This window comes from Platalea leucorodia (genome assembly GCF_965183815.1).
Source record: "Platalea leucorodia genome assembly, chromosome: 13".
In the NCBI taxonomy this organism is placed as follows: Eukaryota; Metazoa; Chordata; class Aves; order Pelecaniformes; family Threskiornithidae; genus Platalea; species Platalea leucorodia.
Genome location: NC_138835.1, coordinates 10,054,189 through 10,067,268, shown reverse-complemented (window position 1 = coordinate 10,067,268; position 13,080 = coordinate 10,054,189). Strand labels below are relative to the sequence as shown.

General features: G+C 46.5%; 1 protein-coding gene across 1 annotated transcript in view; it reads right to left on the bottom strand.

Moving 5' to 3' along the window:
• Nucleotides 1-1,357: 1,357 nt before the first annotated feature.
• The window catches only part of KCNB1 (potassium voltage-gated channel subfamily B member 1), a gene marked incomplete at both ends in the record, with an annotated part of 125,881 nt that continues 114,158 nt past the window's right edge, over nt 1,358-13,080 (bottom strand). The window contains one exon of the mRNA XM_082325595.1: nt 1,358-3,379. Within this exon, the coding sequence (XP_082181721.1) occupies nt 1,358-3,379 (2,022 nt within the window). The remainder of the gene's footprint in view (nt 3,380-13,080) is intronic.

Below are 13,080 nucleotides of genomic sequence, written 5' to 3'. Positions count from 1 at the left end.
CTAGTTCTGTTCATTTAAAATGGTCAGATCTTTTTTTTTCTTTTTTTTTTTTCTTGTTTCGTTTAAAAATGACTGGATGTTATTAAAACGTCAGGCCTGATTCTCCTGTCTCTCGCAGCTGCTTCGTGCCGCAGCTTTGCAGGAGCCTCTCCTGCCCGACCTCCTCGCGAGAGAGAGCACAGCCAGGCCCGGGGCGGGTCGCTAACGAATCCCTCTTTTTGCATATTTATGTAACGCTTGCATATCTTTCACCGCGCCGCTCGGGCGCAAAAAGCTTCAGACCGACCGGTTCCTCTCTTACGCCAAGGGCGAGACTTTGGCTGATGCCTCAAGTCGGCGTGCGGGCGGGAAGGGGAGGCCCGGGGAGCCGTCCCGGTACCCCCGGCACGTGCCGCAGGGGCCAGCCGCAGCGTCAGCGCCGCCGCCGCACTCGGCCGTCCCCACGGGGCAGGGCAGCGAGCATCTCCCTTCCGCGGAGGGGTAGGGCGAGAGCTGAGCTCTCCTTCCAGCCCTACGCTCCCCGGCACCGGGAAGGGGGTCTGGCTGCGATGCCTCCAGAGATTCCTGCTTCTGCATGGCTCCTTCACACCTTCCCAGCGTGGGCTGTGGGTCCCCTGAGGGCCACGCGCTGGCCCTGGGGCAGGTATTGATTTTTAGCAGAGGGTAAGTGCAAGTTTCACTATGTCCTAGGGGATGTTTGGAATTAGATACAAGTGGTGCAACTCACCCTGCTGATATTTCAAAAGAAAACGTCAGGTCCTACAGGATATCGTATTGTTAAACACACACAGAGCATTTTAATAATTGGTTTCTCTAGACCGTTATTTGTTTTAAATGGTTTTCGCTTGGATTTCCCAATAATGCAAGTGTTCCCTGTTACCTTTAGACATAATATCCATCAGAGAAAGCTGTAGATGGGGAACAGCTGCCCTGAAGCAGTGAGCATTGTGTTTTTGATAGCTTTATACCAACCCCAGCAATTTATTCCAGAGTTCAAATCTGGCTGCCTTGGCATCCTTTATGGAACTAATGCAAATCAGATGTTAATATTTCCAAAAGGAGCTCTAGCGTTCAAGGGGAATGGATGGATATTTGGTCACATTGGCTTCACTGGACAACATGAAAGGAGATCAATGTGTGATCATGATTTGCAGTCCTTATTTTTGACTGATGTGGGCAACGTCTTTAGAGTTGTTTCAGAGAAGGACATTTTCACAAACCCACACTGGACCTCCCCCAGACTTTTAGAAACATGTGGCTTGTTTCAGCCAAGTTCATGCCATGCAGAAGCTCTTTTTTTTGTGTTGACTGTAAAGACATTCCTGTAAACTTTCCGCAAGTTCTTTTGGAGCCCATCTCAGATGCTTTGATCATGTGTGTTAGCATGTCCTCCGCTGCCTGGTAATACATGGACTTCTGGGGAAATGTGATTTTCTAGTCTGACAGTCTCCTGATTGCCCTGGGTTCTTCCAGTGATACCTTCCATAGAGTAAATGCAGTTTTGCCCTATCAGCTTAGGGGAGGTGGGTAAAGCAGCAGCTTCTAGATGGTTCTTCTCTGTTCTATAAACATTATCCTTTTGCTTTAGATAGCCACTGTTTGTAACATTGTACTTGGGACTCACATTTCCGGGCGGACTTGTATCATAAAGCAGCTGACCTTCATCATCAGTGTCAGCATCTATGTATTTGTGTATACCGGCATCGTGGAAGTTGAAAGCTATGGCTGTCTGCGTCTCTGGTGACTTTGGGGGTGTTCGCGCACTCGCGGTTGTGTAGATCGAGGTTTCTGGGCTCATGAGAGATCTGTCAGAGAGTAAGGAATTATCTGTGGAAGCAGCAGCAGCTCCCCTGCTCTTGAGAGGGTCTGGATATATTCTCAGTACATTTGATGCTGGTACTAATGTGCTGGTGTCCTCTTCCATGAAGTTGACTTTCAGAGATCTTAGTTTTAAAGGGTTACTGGCCTTTATGGAGCTTTTGGGACTTTCTATGAAAAAAGCAGAACGGTGGCTGCCTTCGGAACTTGGGTTCGTTTCCACAAATCTGGCACCGCTCCCCTCTGGCCTGCTCTGCTCCTGAATCACGTTAATGCCACCTTTGCAGGGAAGGGTAGCGAGCGGGCTGTGGGAAAACCTCCCAGAGTCAGGGAACTCCGCCGCGCAACTTATGAAGCTGTCGATGCTGGACATGCTCCTCATGTCAATGATCCCATCAGTGCGAGTCGTCAGCAAGGGCACCATAGGGCCAGGAAGGGTTTCCATTTCTAGCTCTTCCTTTTGCTTCCCAGGTTGACTTGACTCTTTAGTATTAAGGTTTGGCTGGGACTGAGTCTTTGCCATTTTGTTGTACATGTCCTCTAGCTGTTGGACATTCAGGTGCTGGGGACTTGAAGACGACCTGGCTTTTTCTGGAGATCCTTGTTCCTTAGTTTCAAAAGATTTACTAGAGCTAGTTTCAGAGAGTGTTCTCTTGGTCCATTTCCATTTGCTGGGAGACAAATGATTGTCCTGAACTTTATCCTTTTTGGCTATGCTTTCTCCATTCTTTTCAACCACAATGTCCATGAGTTCTATACTACGGGCAAACGCATCCTTCATGTTCATGGAAACAATACTGCCGTTCCTTTTTGCTCTTTCAAGAGCTTCCCTGCGCTTAATGGCTTTCTCCTGCCTCTTCTGCTCTTTGTAGAACTCAGAGAAGTTATTGACAATAATTGGGATGGGAAGAGCAATCACCAGCACTCCAGCAATGCAGCACAGTCCTCCTACTATTTTACCTAAAAGTGTTTTGGGGTAGATGTCTCCATAGCCTACTGTTGTCATGGTGATTGTTGCCCACCAGAAAGAAGCTGGGATGCTCTTGAATTTTGTATCATCCTCATCCTTTTCTGCAAAAAACACTAAACTGGAAAAGATCATAATGCCCATGGCCAAAAACAAGATGAGTAATCCAAGCTCATTGTAACTCCTCCTCAGTGTAAACCCCAAGGACTGTAAACCCGTTGAGTGCCGGGCAAGCTTTAGAATCCGGAGTATCCTCATAATCCGAAATATTTGGACCACTCGTCGTACATTTTGGAACTGAAGTACACTTTTATTGGATTCTGTGAGGAAGATAGTGACATAGTACGGTAAGATAGCTAGCAAATCAATAGCATTCAGTGGGCCTTTGAAAAACTTCCATTTCTTAGGCGAGGATAGGAACCGCAAGAGGTATTCCATTGTAAACCATGCAATGCACACCGCTTCCACGTGGGCAAGTTGGGGATTATCTGTGGTCTGCCCAAATTCATCCACGCCTTGTAGTTCAGGAAGTGTGTTAAGGGACAAGGCAATTGTAGATAGTACAATAAACATGATGGAAATGATTGCCAAAATCTGGAAAGGAAAGAGAAAACAGTGAGTTCATCTCAGAATATATTACGCTATCTATCATTGCCATTAACGCATGGCTGTATTTCCACTTACACATTTCAAGGCTAATTTTGCTCTTAGTACACAGAAGCCAGATAACCAATGCATCCTGAGGTGGTTTTATTTTGGAAGCTGCTTCAGTTATGTCAGATGCATAAAGGAGATAAAGCATCATCTACTTCAACTCCTGTGCCTTCATCTCTGTATAGTCAGGGAACACGTACCAAGCAGCTAGGATGCCAGGAGGGCTGTGAAGCAGTTCACAGCAGGAGCTTTTGATTAACTACTAATTAGGTGCCCAACAAAGCCCATCTGGACAACAGGCTCTGAAATCTAAGCAAGAAGGAACGCAAGTGTGAATGCAAGATTCGATCAGAGCGATGTTCTCCACTTAATGACAGTTACATCTGTAATTTTGGTGCCTATGGCTAATTACAGAGATGTGTGTACAATTCTACTACATATAAATGTACAAGTAATATACTCTTTTTTAATGACTCATCTCTAATTTGAAACTTGATGGTTGTGAAATACATGAAAACTTTACCAAGCTTTCTAAAACATTTTGAGCTCTGAGCTACTCTGCACGCGACCGACTGGCCATCCTAGCTCCTCATCGCAACCAGGGGAAAGAGCAAACTCATCCGGGCAAACCAAACTGCACAGCACTGAGGCAGTCAAGGCAGGGCAGGTCCAACCGCTGGAGACCTCATCCATTATCAGAAACAAGCTCTGGGGCTAAAGAGTGCAATGAGAGGAGAAGGGTCTGCAGGGAGCAGCCTCTCTAAAAACCCACATAAATCTGATCAGATCCTGGGCCACCGACTCTATGCAGAGCCGGAAAGCGTGAAGTGCTAGATTAGTGTATTTTCAGCTTTCAGATGGTGTAGGCAGGCTGTCCTTCCATACCTGTTTTATATAGACATTAATGCTATACTTTCCAGTTTCCCTAATTATATCTTCTTTTAAAGTCATTTTAAGGAAGTTTTAGAGCTGACAGACAATTTGAGGAATGTTTTTTTTTCTACTAGTGAATTCTTTCTCTAGTTTGTTAATTGGGTGGGATTATATCTAGTTTCTTAGGTTACTGCCAAAATACAGCAATGATTTCAAAATACACGTATATGTGACTAATGTTTTATGTATTCATTTCAGTGTAAGCTGGTCCCTTATGCTCGCTTTTCTCCTGCTTGATAGAAAAGCAGCATGAAATCAATTGCAACGTATGCGCATGATGACTAGATACACAATATTAAGCAATGAATTATAAAACGTATGACAAGAGTTCTGCATCATGAATTGCAAATCTGGCACGTTCCTTCCTTGCCCATATAACTAGATTTTAGGTTTCCTCACGGTGACCTTTCTCAGCCAGCCTCACAATACCAGAATATCCACAGTTACCACCTCAGGCACTGGAAAAAGAAATTCTTGCAGGATTTACCTTCAGCCAAGCCCAGCACAGACATCCTAACAGTCAGGAAATATCCGACTTCTGAACATTTATCCCTAAATGGGCAGGCACTACAGTGGAACAAGCCTTGCTGCTGTAGCAGAAACAGGCAGATGCAATACAGTTCAGAAACACTGTGGTCTTCTCAAGAAGAGCCTCGCCTCTTCTCCAAAGCTGAAAGGCAGAAATGGTCTGCAAAGGCTGGACGCTTCAGTTGAATTAGATTCATATAGCAAGCTTAAGTTATGGCTTTAGAAGAAAAGCCCATATACCTTCAAAAAATCCAAATTTAAGGCAAGAGTTTCAATTTCGAAATTTTGATTTCAACAAGTGTTTTAAAATGCACTTGCTGTTAAGAAAATCCCTTCCAAATCATTGTAATAAAATAATTTACGTCTTAACTCACTAAAATGTACTATATAACTTTGATTTGTACATATCACTGCAGACCTAGTAATTTAATCTGAAGAATGAGATTTGACTAGAAATAAAAATTAGCTCCATTAAACACTCTGGTTTCATTGTCTAAATTGGATTAAATGGAAGAAGTGAACTGTGCAAATGGCCTCCTATGCAATGTTCTAGTACCGGGAATTTTAGAATAGCCTCACTTTCAGTTACTAAATTGTTACCAGGAAAAATGCTGGGAAGATTCCTTTTCTTTTTTAAAAAGGTTGCCTAAAAGAATGTTTGTTGTTAGCTATGCTGTGCTGTGCACCCTCCTCACAGTGTTAATGCACCTTTCGCCGCCTCCTCACTGCCCTCCTTTTCCATAAATTTGCTGCTGAAATACAGACAACCCCACAACAACTCGTGCAATGAGGGGTTTGCCTTGTTAGAGACTTCTCAGGCCAATGAGCCAAAGAAGCTGCGGGAAAGACTTGAGAGGTGCAAAAAAGCAGGAAGAAGCATGGGATGAAGAGAAGTAGAGAGGGACGCAGGGAAAAGTGCTTGAACTGATGGCTTCAAACTCAAGAGAATAAAATGGAAAAGTCAACTGTCTCATGGTGAAGTGGGGAGAAATTTAGATGTTACCTACTTCTGCATGGTTGGTTGTTTCAAAAGACCATCTCCTGAAGACTAGGTAATACCCCTGAGAAGCGGGCAGTCTGATCTGCTTTCCTAGAAGGCTCTTTCAGTGTTTTTGCTGTCATTTCTTTGTTTACAGCCCAAGAATTCTGAAGGTGTTTGGGATGTTTTCAATGGTAATTTCAATGTTTTTGCTTGGGTTTATCTCTGCCCACTACACACAGAAGGGCTTATTTGTAGACTTAGATGTACCTAGTGTGTTTTATCTCCTTCACTTTCAGTGTAAATATTAACACTCCATCTTTATTCAGTGGATGGCATCCAGCAGCAGTAATTGGTGTCAAACCTTCTGTTTCCTTTGATATACCTTCCAGCTTTGAAGATCAAGGCAATGCCAGATGAACATAAATTTGAAAACTAGGAGATCTGAGGGTAAAATTTGTTTTTGGTTTAGCAGCTTTAGCCATGGAGCTAAGCAATAAACAGAGAGAGACATTTATCATTTCTCCTGCAAGTTGCAGCAAGATGTCACGTGTGCTCCTAAGATACAGATTTTCCCCCTTACTGATCTACTGCACTCATACATCTTTGGGAATCTTGTCAGGCTAAGAAAAACTTCTAAATGCGAGTTGACTGTCCTCAGGTATTCAAAGCACTTTTCAGTTGGAAAGTACAAAAAAATGGGAGACGAAATATCTCCAGTGGGGTTTAGAGGATCCTTCTCCTTCTCTAAAGCATACCTTGTCCTGGTAGCATCCTCCATCCAGCAAAAACCACCCAAGGAGCAGTTGTCCACAGAAAACTGGATCCAGCTGCTGCTGTCAGGCATTAACACCGCATTCAGTGGTGCAGGGCTCTGTCCTAATGTGTTTACAAGTCTGGGATTTCAGATTATAGAAATCACCTTCTGTCTGTGTAATAAGGTTTCCTATCTTGGCCAGACTGAACCTCTAGCTTGGCAGCTTTCATATTTTCCACTGTCAGTAATGAGAGACAGAAAGCTGAAGGAAAGACATTTTTACCACCAAGAACTCCTCTAGAGATGCTCTGTGGCAGGCAGCTTTTTCATTTGATTCCTGGCCTTTCCTCCTTCCTCTTCCAGGTTCACTTCTCTTTAACAAGAAAAGCCAATGGGACGAATTCGGACTTGAGCAGGAATGATCCCTCTGCAGTGAATGAGGCTCCAGCTGCTTAGGCAAGCGGTCACTGGAAAAAAGTGCCCGTTGTCCCTGCTCCAGAGCACTGACCCAAACCCTCGCTGCCGAGTCAGCTGCTTGAAATGGAAGCAAACATGGGGAGAGGGCCTCCTGCTGTAGCACTAGTTTTCATGACTCATTAAAAAACACACAACACGGCCTTGTGCTGGTGAAAAATTTTGGGCTGGCAGTCAAAGAGCTGAGGCTGAACAGGGTCAAGCACAGAAAGGTCCCTAGAGCGCAGGCTTGGACTTGCAGGAGGAACAGGGATGTCAAAGTTAAGCGTTGGGGGCCTGTTAGATTTTGTGAGTGCTGTACCCCGCTCCTAGGTCTTGCTGCTGCCTTATCTGACATATGTTGACTTGTTAAGGGGGCTGGGGAAGGCACCTCCAATATCACTGCAGGCACATCCAGAGCTTCTGACTTGGATGCCCCATGTCTGCAGTAGATCCTATAAAACACATAGCTAAAATAATGGAAAAGCTTGCAGCCTAAAATGTGGAAGCATCAGAAAAAGACTGGGAGGCACAAAAGGCTGAAATGACCGGCCTGAGGACAGTGGCAGGAGCGGCTGAGGGAATCCATGTACTTCTGGTGCCACATCCATGAGAGCTGATCTCCAGTGTCCTCACGTGGGCTCCGTTAGAGCTAACGACAGGAGCCCTGACAGGCCAGGTCTTACCGGGTGGGTATCCACAACAGAGCATCACAGGCACTCCTTAAACCACTCATAAAGCTGACAGGGTTTAAGACTAGTTTTTCCCTGCAGAGTTTTCAGACCATTTCTGCCAACAGATCGCATGAGAGAAGCCGTGTAGTTCCCTTCCTCCTTGCTTCTGGATTTACTCTTACATTTCACCTGTAGCAACACACCACAAATTGTGAAATTCCCATCAGGTACTTTTCTAGGTGTCTTGCAGAGGGGATTGGATGAGCTCCTAATGACAGCACCGGCTTGTAGAGCAAGTCTCAGTAGGTATGGGCAGGATTCCAGAAAAAACCTTCTCCTCCACTAAATTGACTGTTTCACAAAGATTTTTATTGAGTGAATCTCTGGATTGCTGCTATGGTTCCTTTGTGAAAGCTAAATAACCCAAGGACAGGCAGGGCAAGATTTTGAATGAATTTAAAGCAGTTGCCTTGAAGTGATTAGCATGATTGTACATCCATGCTGGTTATTACACATGCAAATGAGACAAGCAAGCTGATTACGTGAGTAAGTGTAGCCAGTTTGTGTGCAACTGCTGCTTCCTGAGGCACGATGGATGTGCCATGCTTGCAAGCCATTAATCCCCATCTCCCCCAAAATCCCCCCAAAAACTAGGCAGGCAGCCTCTACCAGACACCTTTCAGGAGACAGCCACCTGCACCGGGCCTGATCCTGCTGGCTGGGTGAGAGCGGCCCCAGGGATTCCTCCTTTGTGTTGGCAAGGTCTGTGCTCATCCCTGGGGAAAGAGGGCTCCCGCAAAGAAGCCAGCCTGTCCAGAAATTTCCCGCCTCTCTCTTGAGCTTGTGGTAGCAGCAGTCTGTGGGCAGCAAAACTGTGCGTGCCACCCCCAGACAGCACAGAGCGGGGTAAGTTTTAGGCAGCAGGGACTAACCCAGCATTTAGGTTTGGTGATACTTGATATTGCTCGATTATCTGTTCTTTGCACTGCTAAAGACCCTAACTAAGGTCAAGGCATAAGACCGGAGACTTTCAAGGCCATTAAAATTGATGAGAATTGGCTGTCGAAATCCCATAGATGGCTCTAAAATCTCAGTGTAAGCATCTGAGATTTATCTGCTCATGGCAACATGCCCTATACTTTTTCTGTCTTCATACTCAGTAATGAAGCCGATATAGCAAGGAGAAGGGGTGGTGTGTGGGAGAGAGTAGGAGGGTGTTTGAATATAGATTCAATATTCTTGGAAATACGATGAGGAAATTGTTATGTAATCAAGAAGTTCAATAATGGTTTTGTCTAATGCGCTTTTTTAGCTCCATCAAGGCCTGCAGAATAAACTTGGCATCAGGACCAGGCTTCATTCATATGCTCCATTTACTAAGGGATTTTTCCTGCAGCCCCCTACTTCCCCAAGCAAACAATATACTTTGAGTCAGACTGTCCAGCTCCAGCCCGCCATGCCTATGCCAGCCTCTGCCTTCCCAGGCTCTCAGAAACAGAGAGCACAGTGTATTTTGAGCGATATCCCACGGGCTGCACAGCGCAGAAACAGATGGAGAGTTCCTTAATCTCCTCCCCGCTTCGTTCTGCACGGGAATAACGTCTCCTGCTTATGGCAGCTATACATGTCTATGGTATTTATTGACAGGGACTTGTTTTAGGAAACACCTCTTCACTAGAAAATGCCTATTTATTCATTAACTAAAAGAGTTTGCAGAACGTGGTCACTTCTGATGTCATGATTCTGACCATTGGGCTTGCAGGATGTTTTTTCTAGAAAATGCTGAGGCCATGATGAAAGGTAACACTTGCTTCTTGGATCATGACAAGAAGCTGAGGCCAAACTTGGGGACAGGATTTCAAGGGAAATACAGAGAGACTGTAATCTGCTTTTTCATGTGGAAGGATGTTAAGATGCAAAGTACTGCCTTGAATCTCCAAAATCCTTAAGTCCCACTGATTCCCGTGGAATATAAATCCACGCTTAAGAGTCTTCCCTGGTCTAGGACTTTACATGCCACTTCTGCATCCTGCCCCAGGGGGGTCCTTGAGACCCTTCGCACCAGGAGCTCTGTCCTCTGGAGGGGTAGGACCCTGCACACGCCAGCTCACTCACATCCCCGCGGTGCCCCCAGAGACCGTGTCCACAGTCTGTGAGAATGTAAACTCCTCTGCTCTTCTGTAAGCACTACTGCATAGTATAAAATCCATAAAAACAAAATGAAGATAAAACCATTTATATTTTTACTTTGGAAATACACAAGATCTTAATTTTGACATTGCCTGGAAAAGCACAGATTGAATAATGGTTAATTATTTGATTTCAGTTATAGCCGCAATCATTTTATCTGTTGAGAGAGTAAGTCTATTTGGTTTAAAAGGGGATACAATACTTCTGCTGATTATATGTCAATGTTTCGTTTGCCTACAGGCACCCAGAGAGCTGCAGCTACAACTGCTGCTGACTAAGCTAAAGTGGGCAGAAAAGTAGCCTTCAGGCATGGCTGCCTGTAAATTCCTTAATGCTGTTAAGAACATGTTTAGTTGTCAGAGAGCTATCAAGCCACATTAAATGATAAATGGTGTCAGTCTTCCTTCTAAGCAAAGCCCAGATGCAAATGGTGCGCTGGAGAAGAAAATGATAAATGAATGAAAATACTGAAAAGGCAAACTTCAAAAGCAGGCACTGCCTTTAGACATCAGTGCAGCGATAGTGCTCAAGAGAGGATGGGAGAGGAGCACCTCTCCTATTTCTGCTGCTGCTAGCATGGGGAAAATCAAAAAAAGAAAACAAATGCATGGCACACGAAAGCTCAGGTTTCCCATTTTGCTCCTGGCCTTGCCTTCTGCCCAGGAAGACTGCAACCCCACTGTATTGCGTCTGCGTAGCAAGGTTTTGGTAGTGGGGGGCTACGGGGTGGCTTCTGTGAGAAGCTGCCAGAAGCTTCCCCCATGTCCGACAGAGCCGATGCCAGCCGGCTGCAAGACGGACCCACTGCTGGCCAAGGCTGAGCCCATCAGCAATGGTGGTAGCGCCTCTGTGATGACACATTTAAAAGAGGGAAAAAAACCCTGTGCAACACCAGTAGCAGTCAGAAGAGAGGAGTGAGAATATGTAAGAGGAACAGCCCTGCAGACACCCAGGTCAGTGCAGAAGGAGGGGAGGAGCTGCTCCAGGCGCCGGAGCATAGATTCCCCCGCAGCCCCTGGGGAAGCCCATGGTGAGGCAGGCTGTGCCCTGCAGCCCGTGGGGGTCCATGGTGGAGCAGAGATCCACCTGCAGCCCAGGGAGGACCCCACGCCGGAGCAGGGGGATGCCCGAAGGAGGCTGTGACCCCGTGGGAAGCCCGCGCTGGAGCAGGCTCCTGGCAGGACCTGTGGCCCCGTGGAGAGAGGAGCCCAGGCTGGAGCAGGTTTGCTGGCAGGGCTCGTGACCCCGCAGGGGACCCACGCTGGAGCAGTCGTTCCTGAAGGGCTGCACCCCATGGAAGGGACCCACGCTGGAGCAGGTGGTGAAGAACTGCAGCCCGTGGGAAGGACCCACGTTGGAGCAGTTCGTGGAGGACTGTCTGCCGTGGGAGGGACCCACGCCGGAGCAGGGGCAGAGCATGAGGAGTCCTCCCCTGGGGAGGAAGGAGCGGCAGATACAGCGTGTGATGAACTGACCACAACCCCCATTCCCCGTCCCCCTGCGCCGCTGGCGGGGAGGAGGTAGAAAGCACTGCGAGTTATCCAGCCCTGACAGCACCCGACAGACCCAAACTGTTTGCATGTCCTCCCTGCACATCCATGCAGATGAACCTTACTGCCATCCTCATGCCGTGGCAGCATGCTCTGCTGAGGCCTCGCACGCCAGAAGATGATATACGCTCCCAAGGAGGGCTCCAGCCGTGGCAGCCCCTGCTCTCCCCAGCTCCCTGCCAGCCTGACCCCGGGGTCTCCCTCGCGAGCGCTCCTACCATCACCCTTCCCAGCCCTCTTGCCTGACCCACTACATTCTTCATCATGCTCAGACATTCCCACCCTTTATGCCATGCAAAATGCAGTTCTTGGAGCACAGAAGTTGGAAAGGCGGTGTGATGTTGCACAGCCTGGTCTTTCCCTGGAAGACAACTACAGAGACAGACCCTAATGGTGACCCCCCCCAATGCACAGAACATCCCACCCGCTCTTCAACCCTCTGCACCACAACGAGTCATTAGCTGTTATCAGGCTCCAGAGCACCTACCCAGGCAAAACCTTCCCTCCAGCTTGGTGCTCCCCTTTCAGGTACATCTCCCATTCCTGCTATCTGTCTTGCATTCAAGTAGACAATGGTTTGGATTCAGAAAAATAAAAAATAAAACAAAATGAATGCCTTAACCCTCAGCACTGGTGAATGCCTGGGAACTGCTCTTCAAGATGCTTTTGTGATTTTACCCTGCACCAGGGAGAGAAAATGCTCGTGATCAACTCCCACTGTCCCGAGCAGTCTGCTCAGCCTCAGGCGCTATTTACAGGGGATGCTGACCTTAAAGTGTTGGAGTTTGTTGGAGTAGTTGTGGGAGGGTTGGTTTTTTGGGTTTTTTTTAATGGTTAAATTCAATCAGGAATGTGCCAAGATAGCATGAAATCAACCAAATGTAATTAAGCAAAAACTATTAGCCTGATTGCTAAACCAGTCTTCCTCTCATGAATATGCATTAGAATAATTGATATTAATCCTTTTCAAATCTGAGGCACATTAGTCCTGCATATTATAGTGTGGAATTTTTTGGAAGACTAAACCAGTTCCACTGCTGCTTTCTCACCAAAAGGTATAATTAGTTTTGCTGCAGGGAGATTTACCTAGTCATTGATACCATACCAGGTTGCCACATAGCGAGGAAATTAGAACAGAGCTCAAGTGATGTTTTGTCTGCAAGAATGGCGACCTGTTTAACATTTTTTCCATAAATGTGTTAGGAGAAGTGGCAAATCCGGTTACCAGCATCAGCCACGCTAATGGCATTACGAAGAGACAGGGAAGTCTGCAGGAACAATAAATCCCTATAGATAAAGGCAGTGGCAATATCCTCTACCTGTTTAATATGTTTGACGCCAGCAGGGCCCCGCTGCCCGAGTGTCTGAGCATTTCAGGAGGCTGCTCCTAAGGGCTGACTTCAGCTTATTGGGACCGCTGCACCTGGGCTCCTTCTGCAGGTGATGGGAGGTTTCTCCAGTGGGTCTCAGAGGTTTTTTTTTCCATTCACACTTGGAACAAGGGCACAAAATTTATGCTGAGGCACTTTTCTGCCTCACAAGCTGGGGGAGATGTACTCCTTTAGGGAGACAAATCT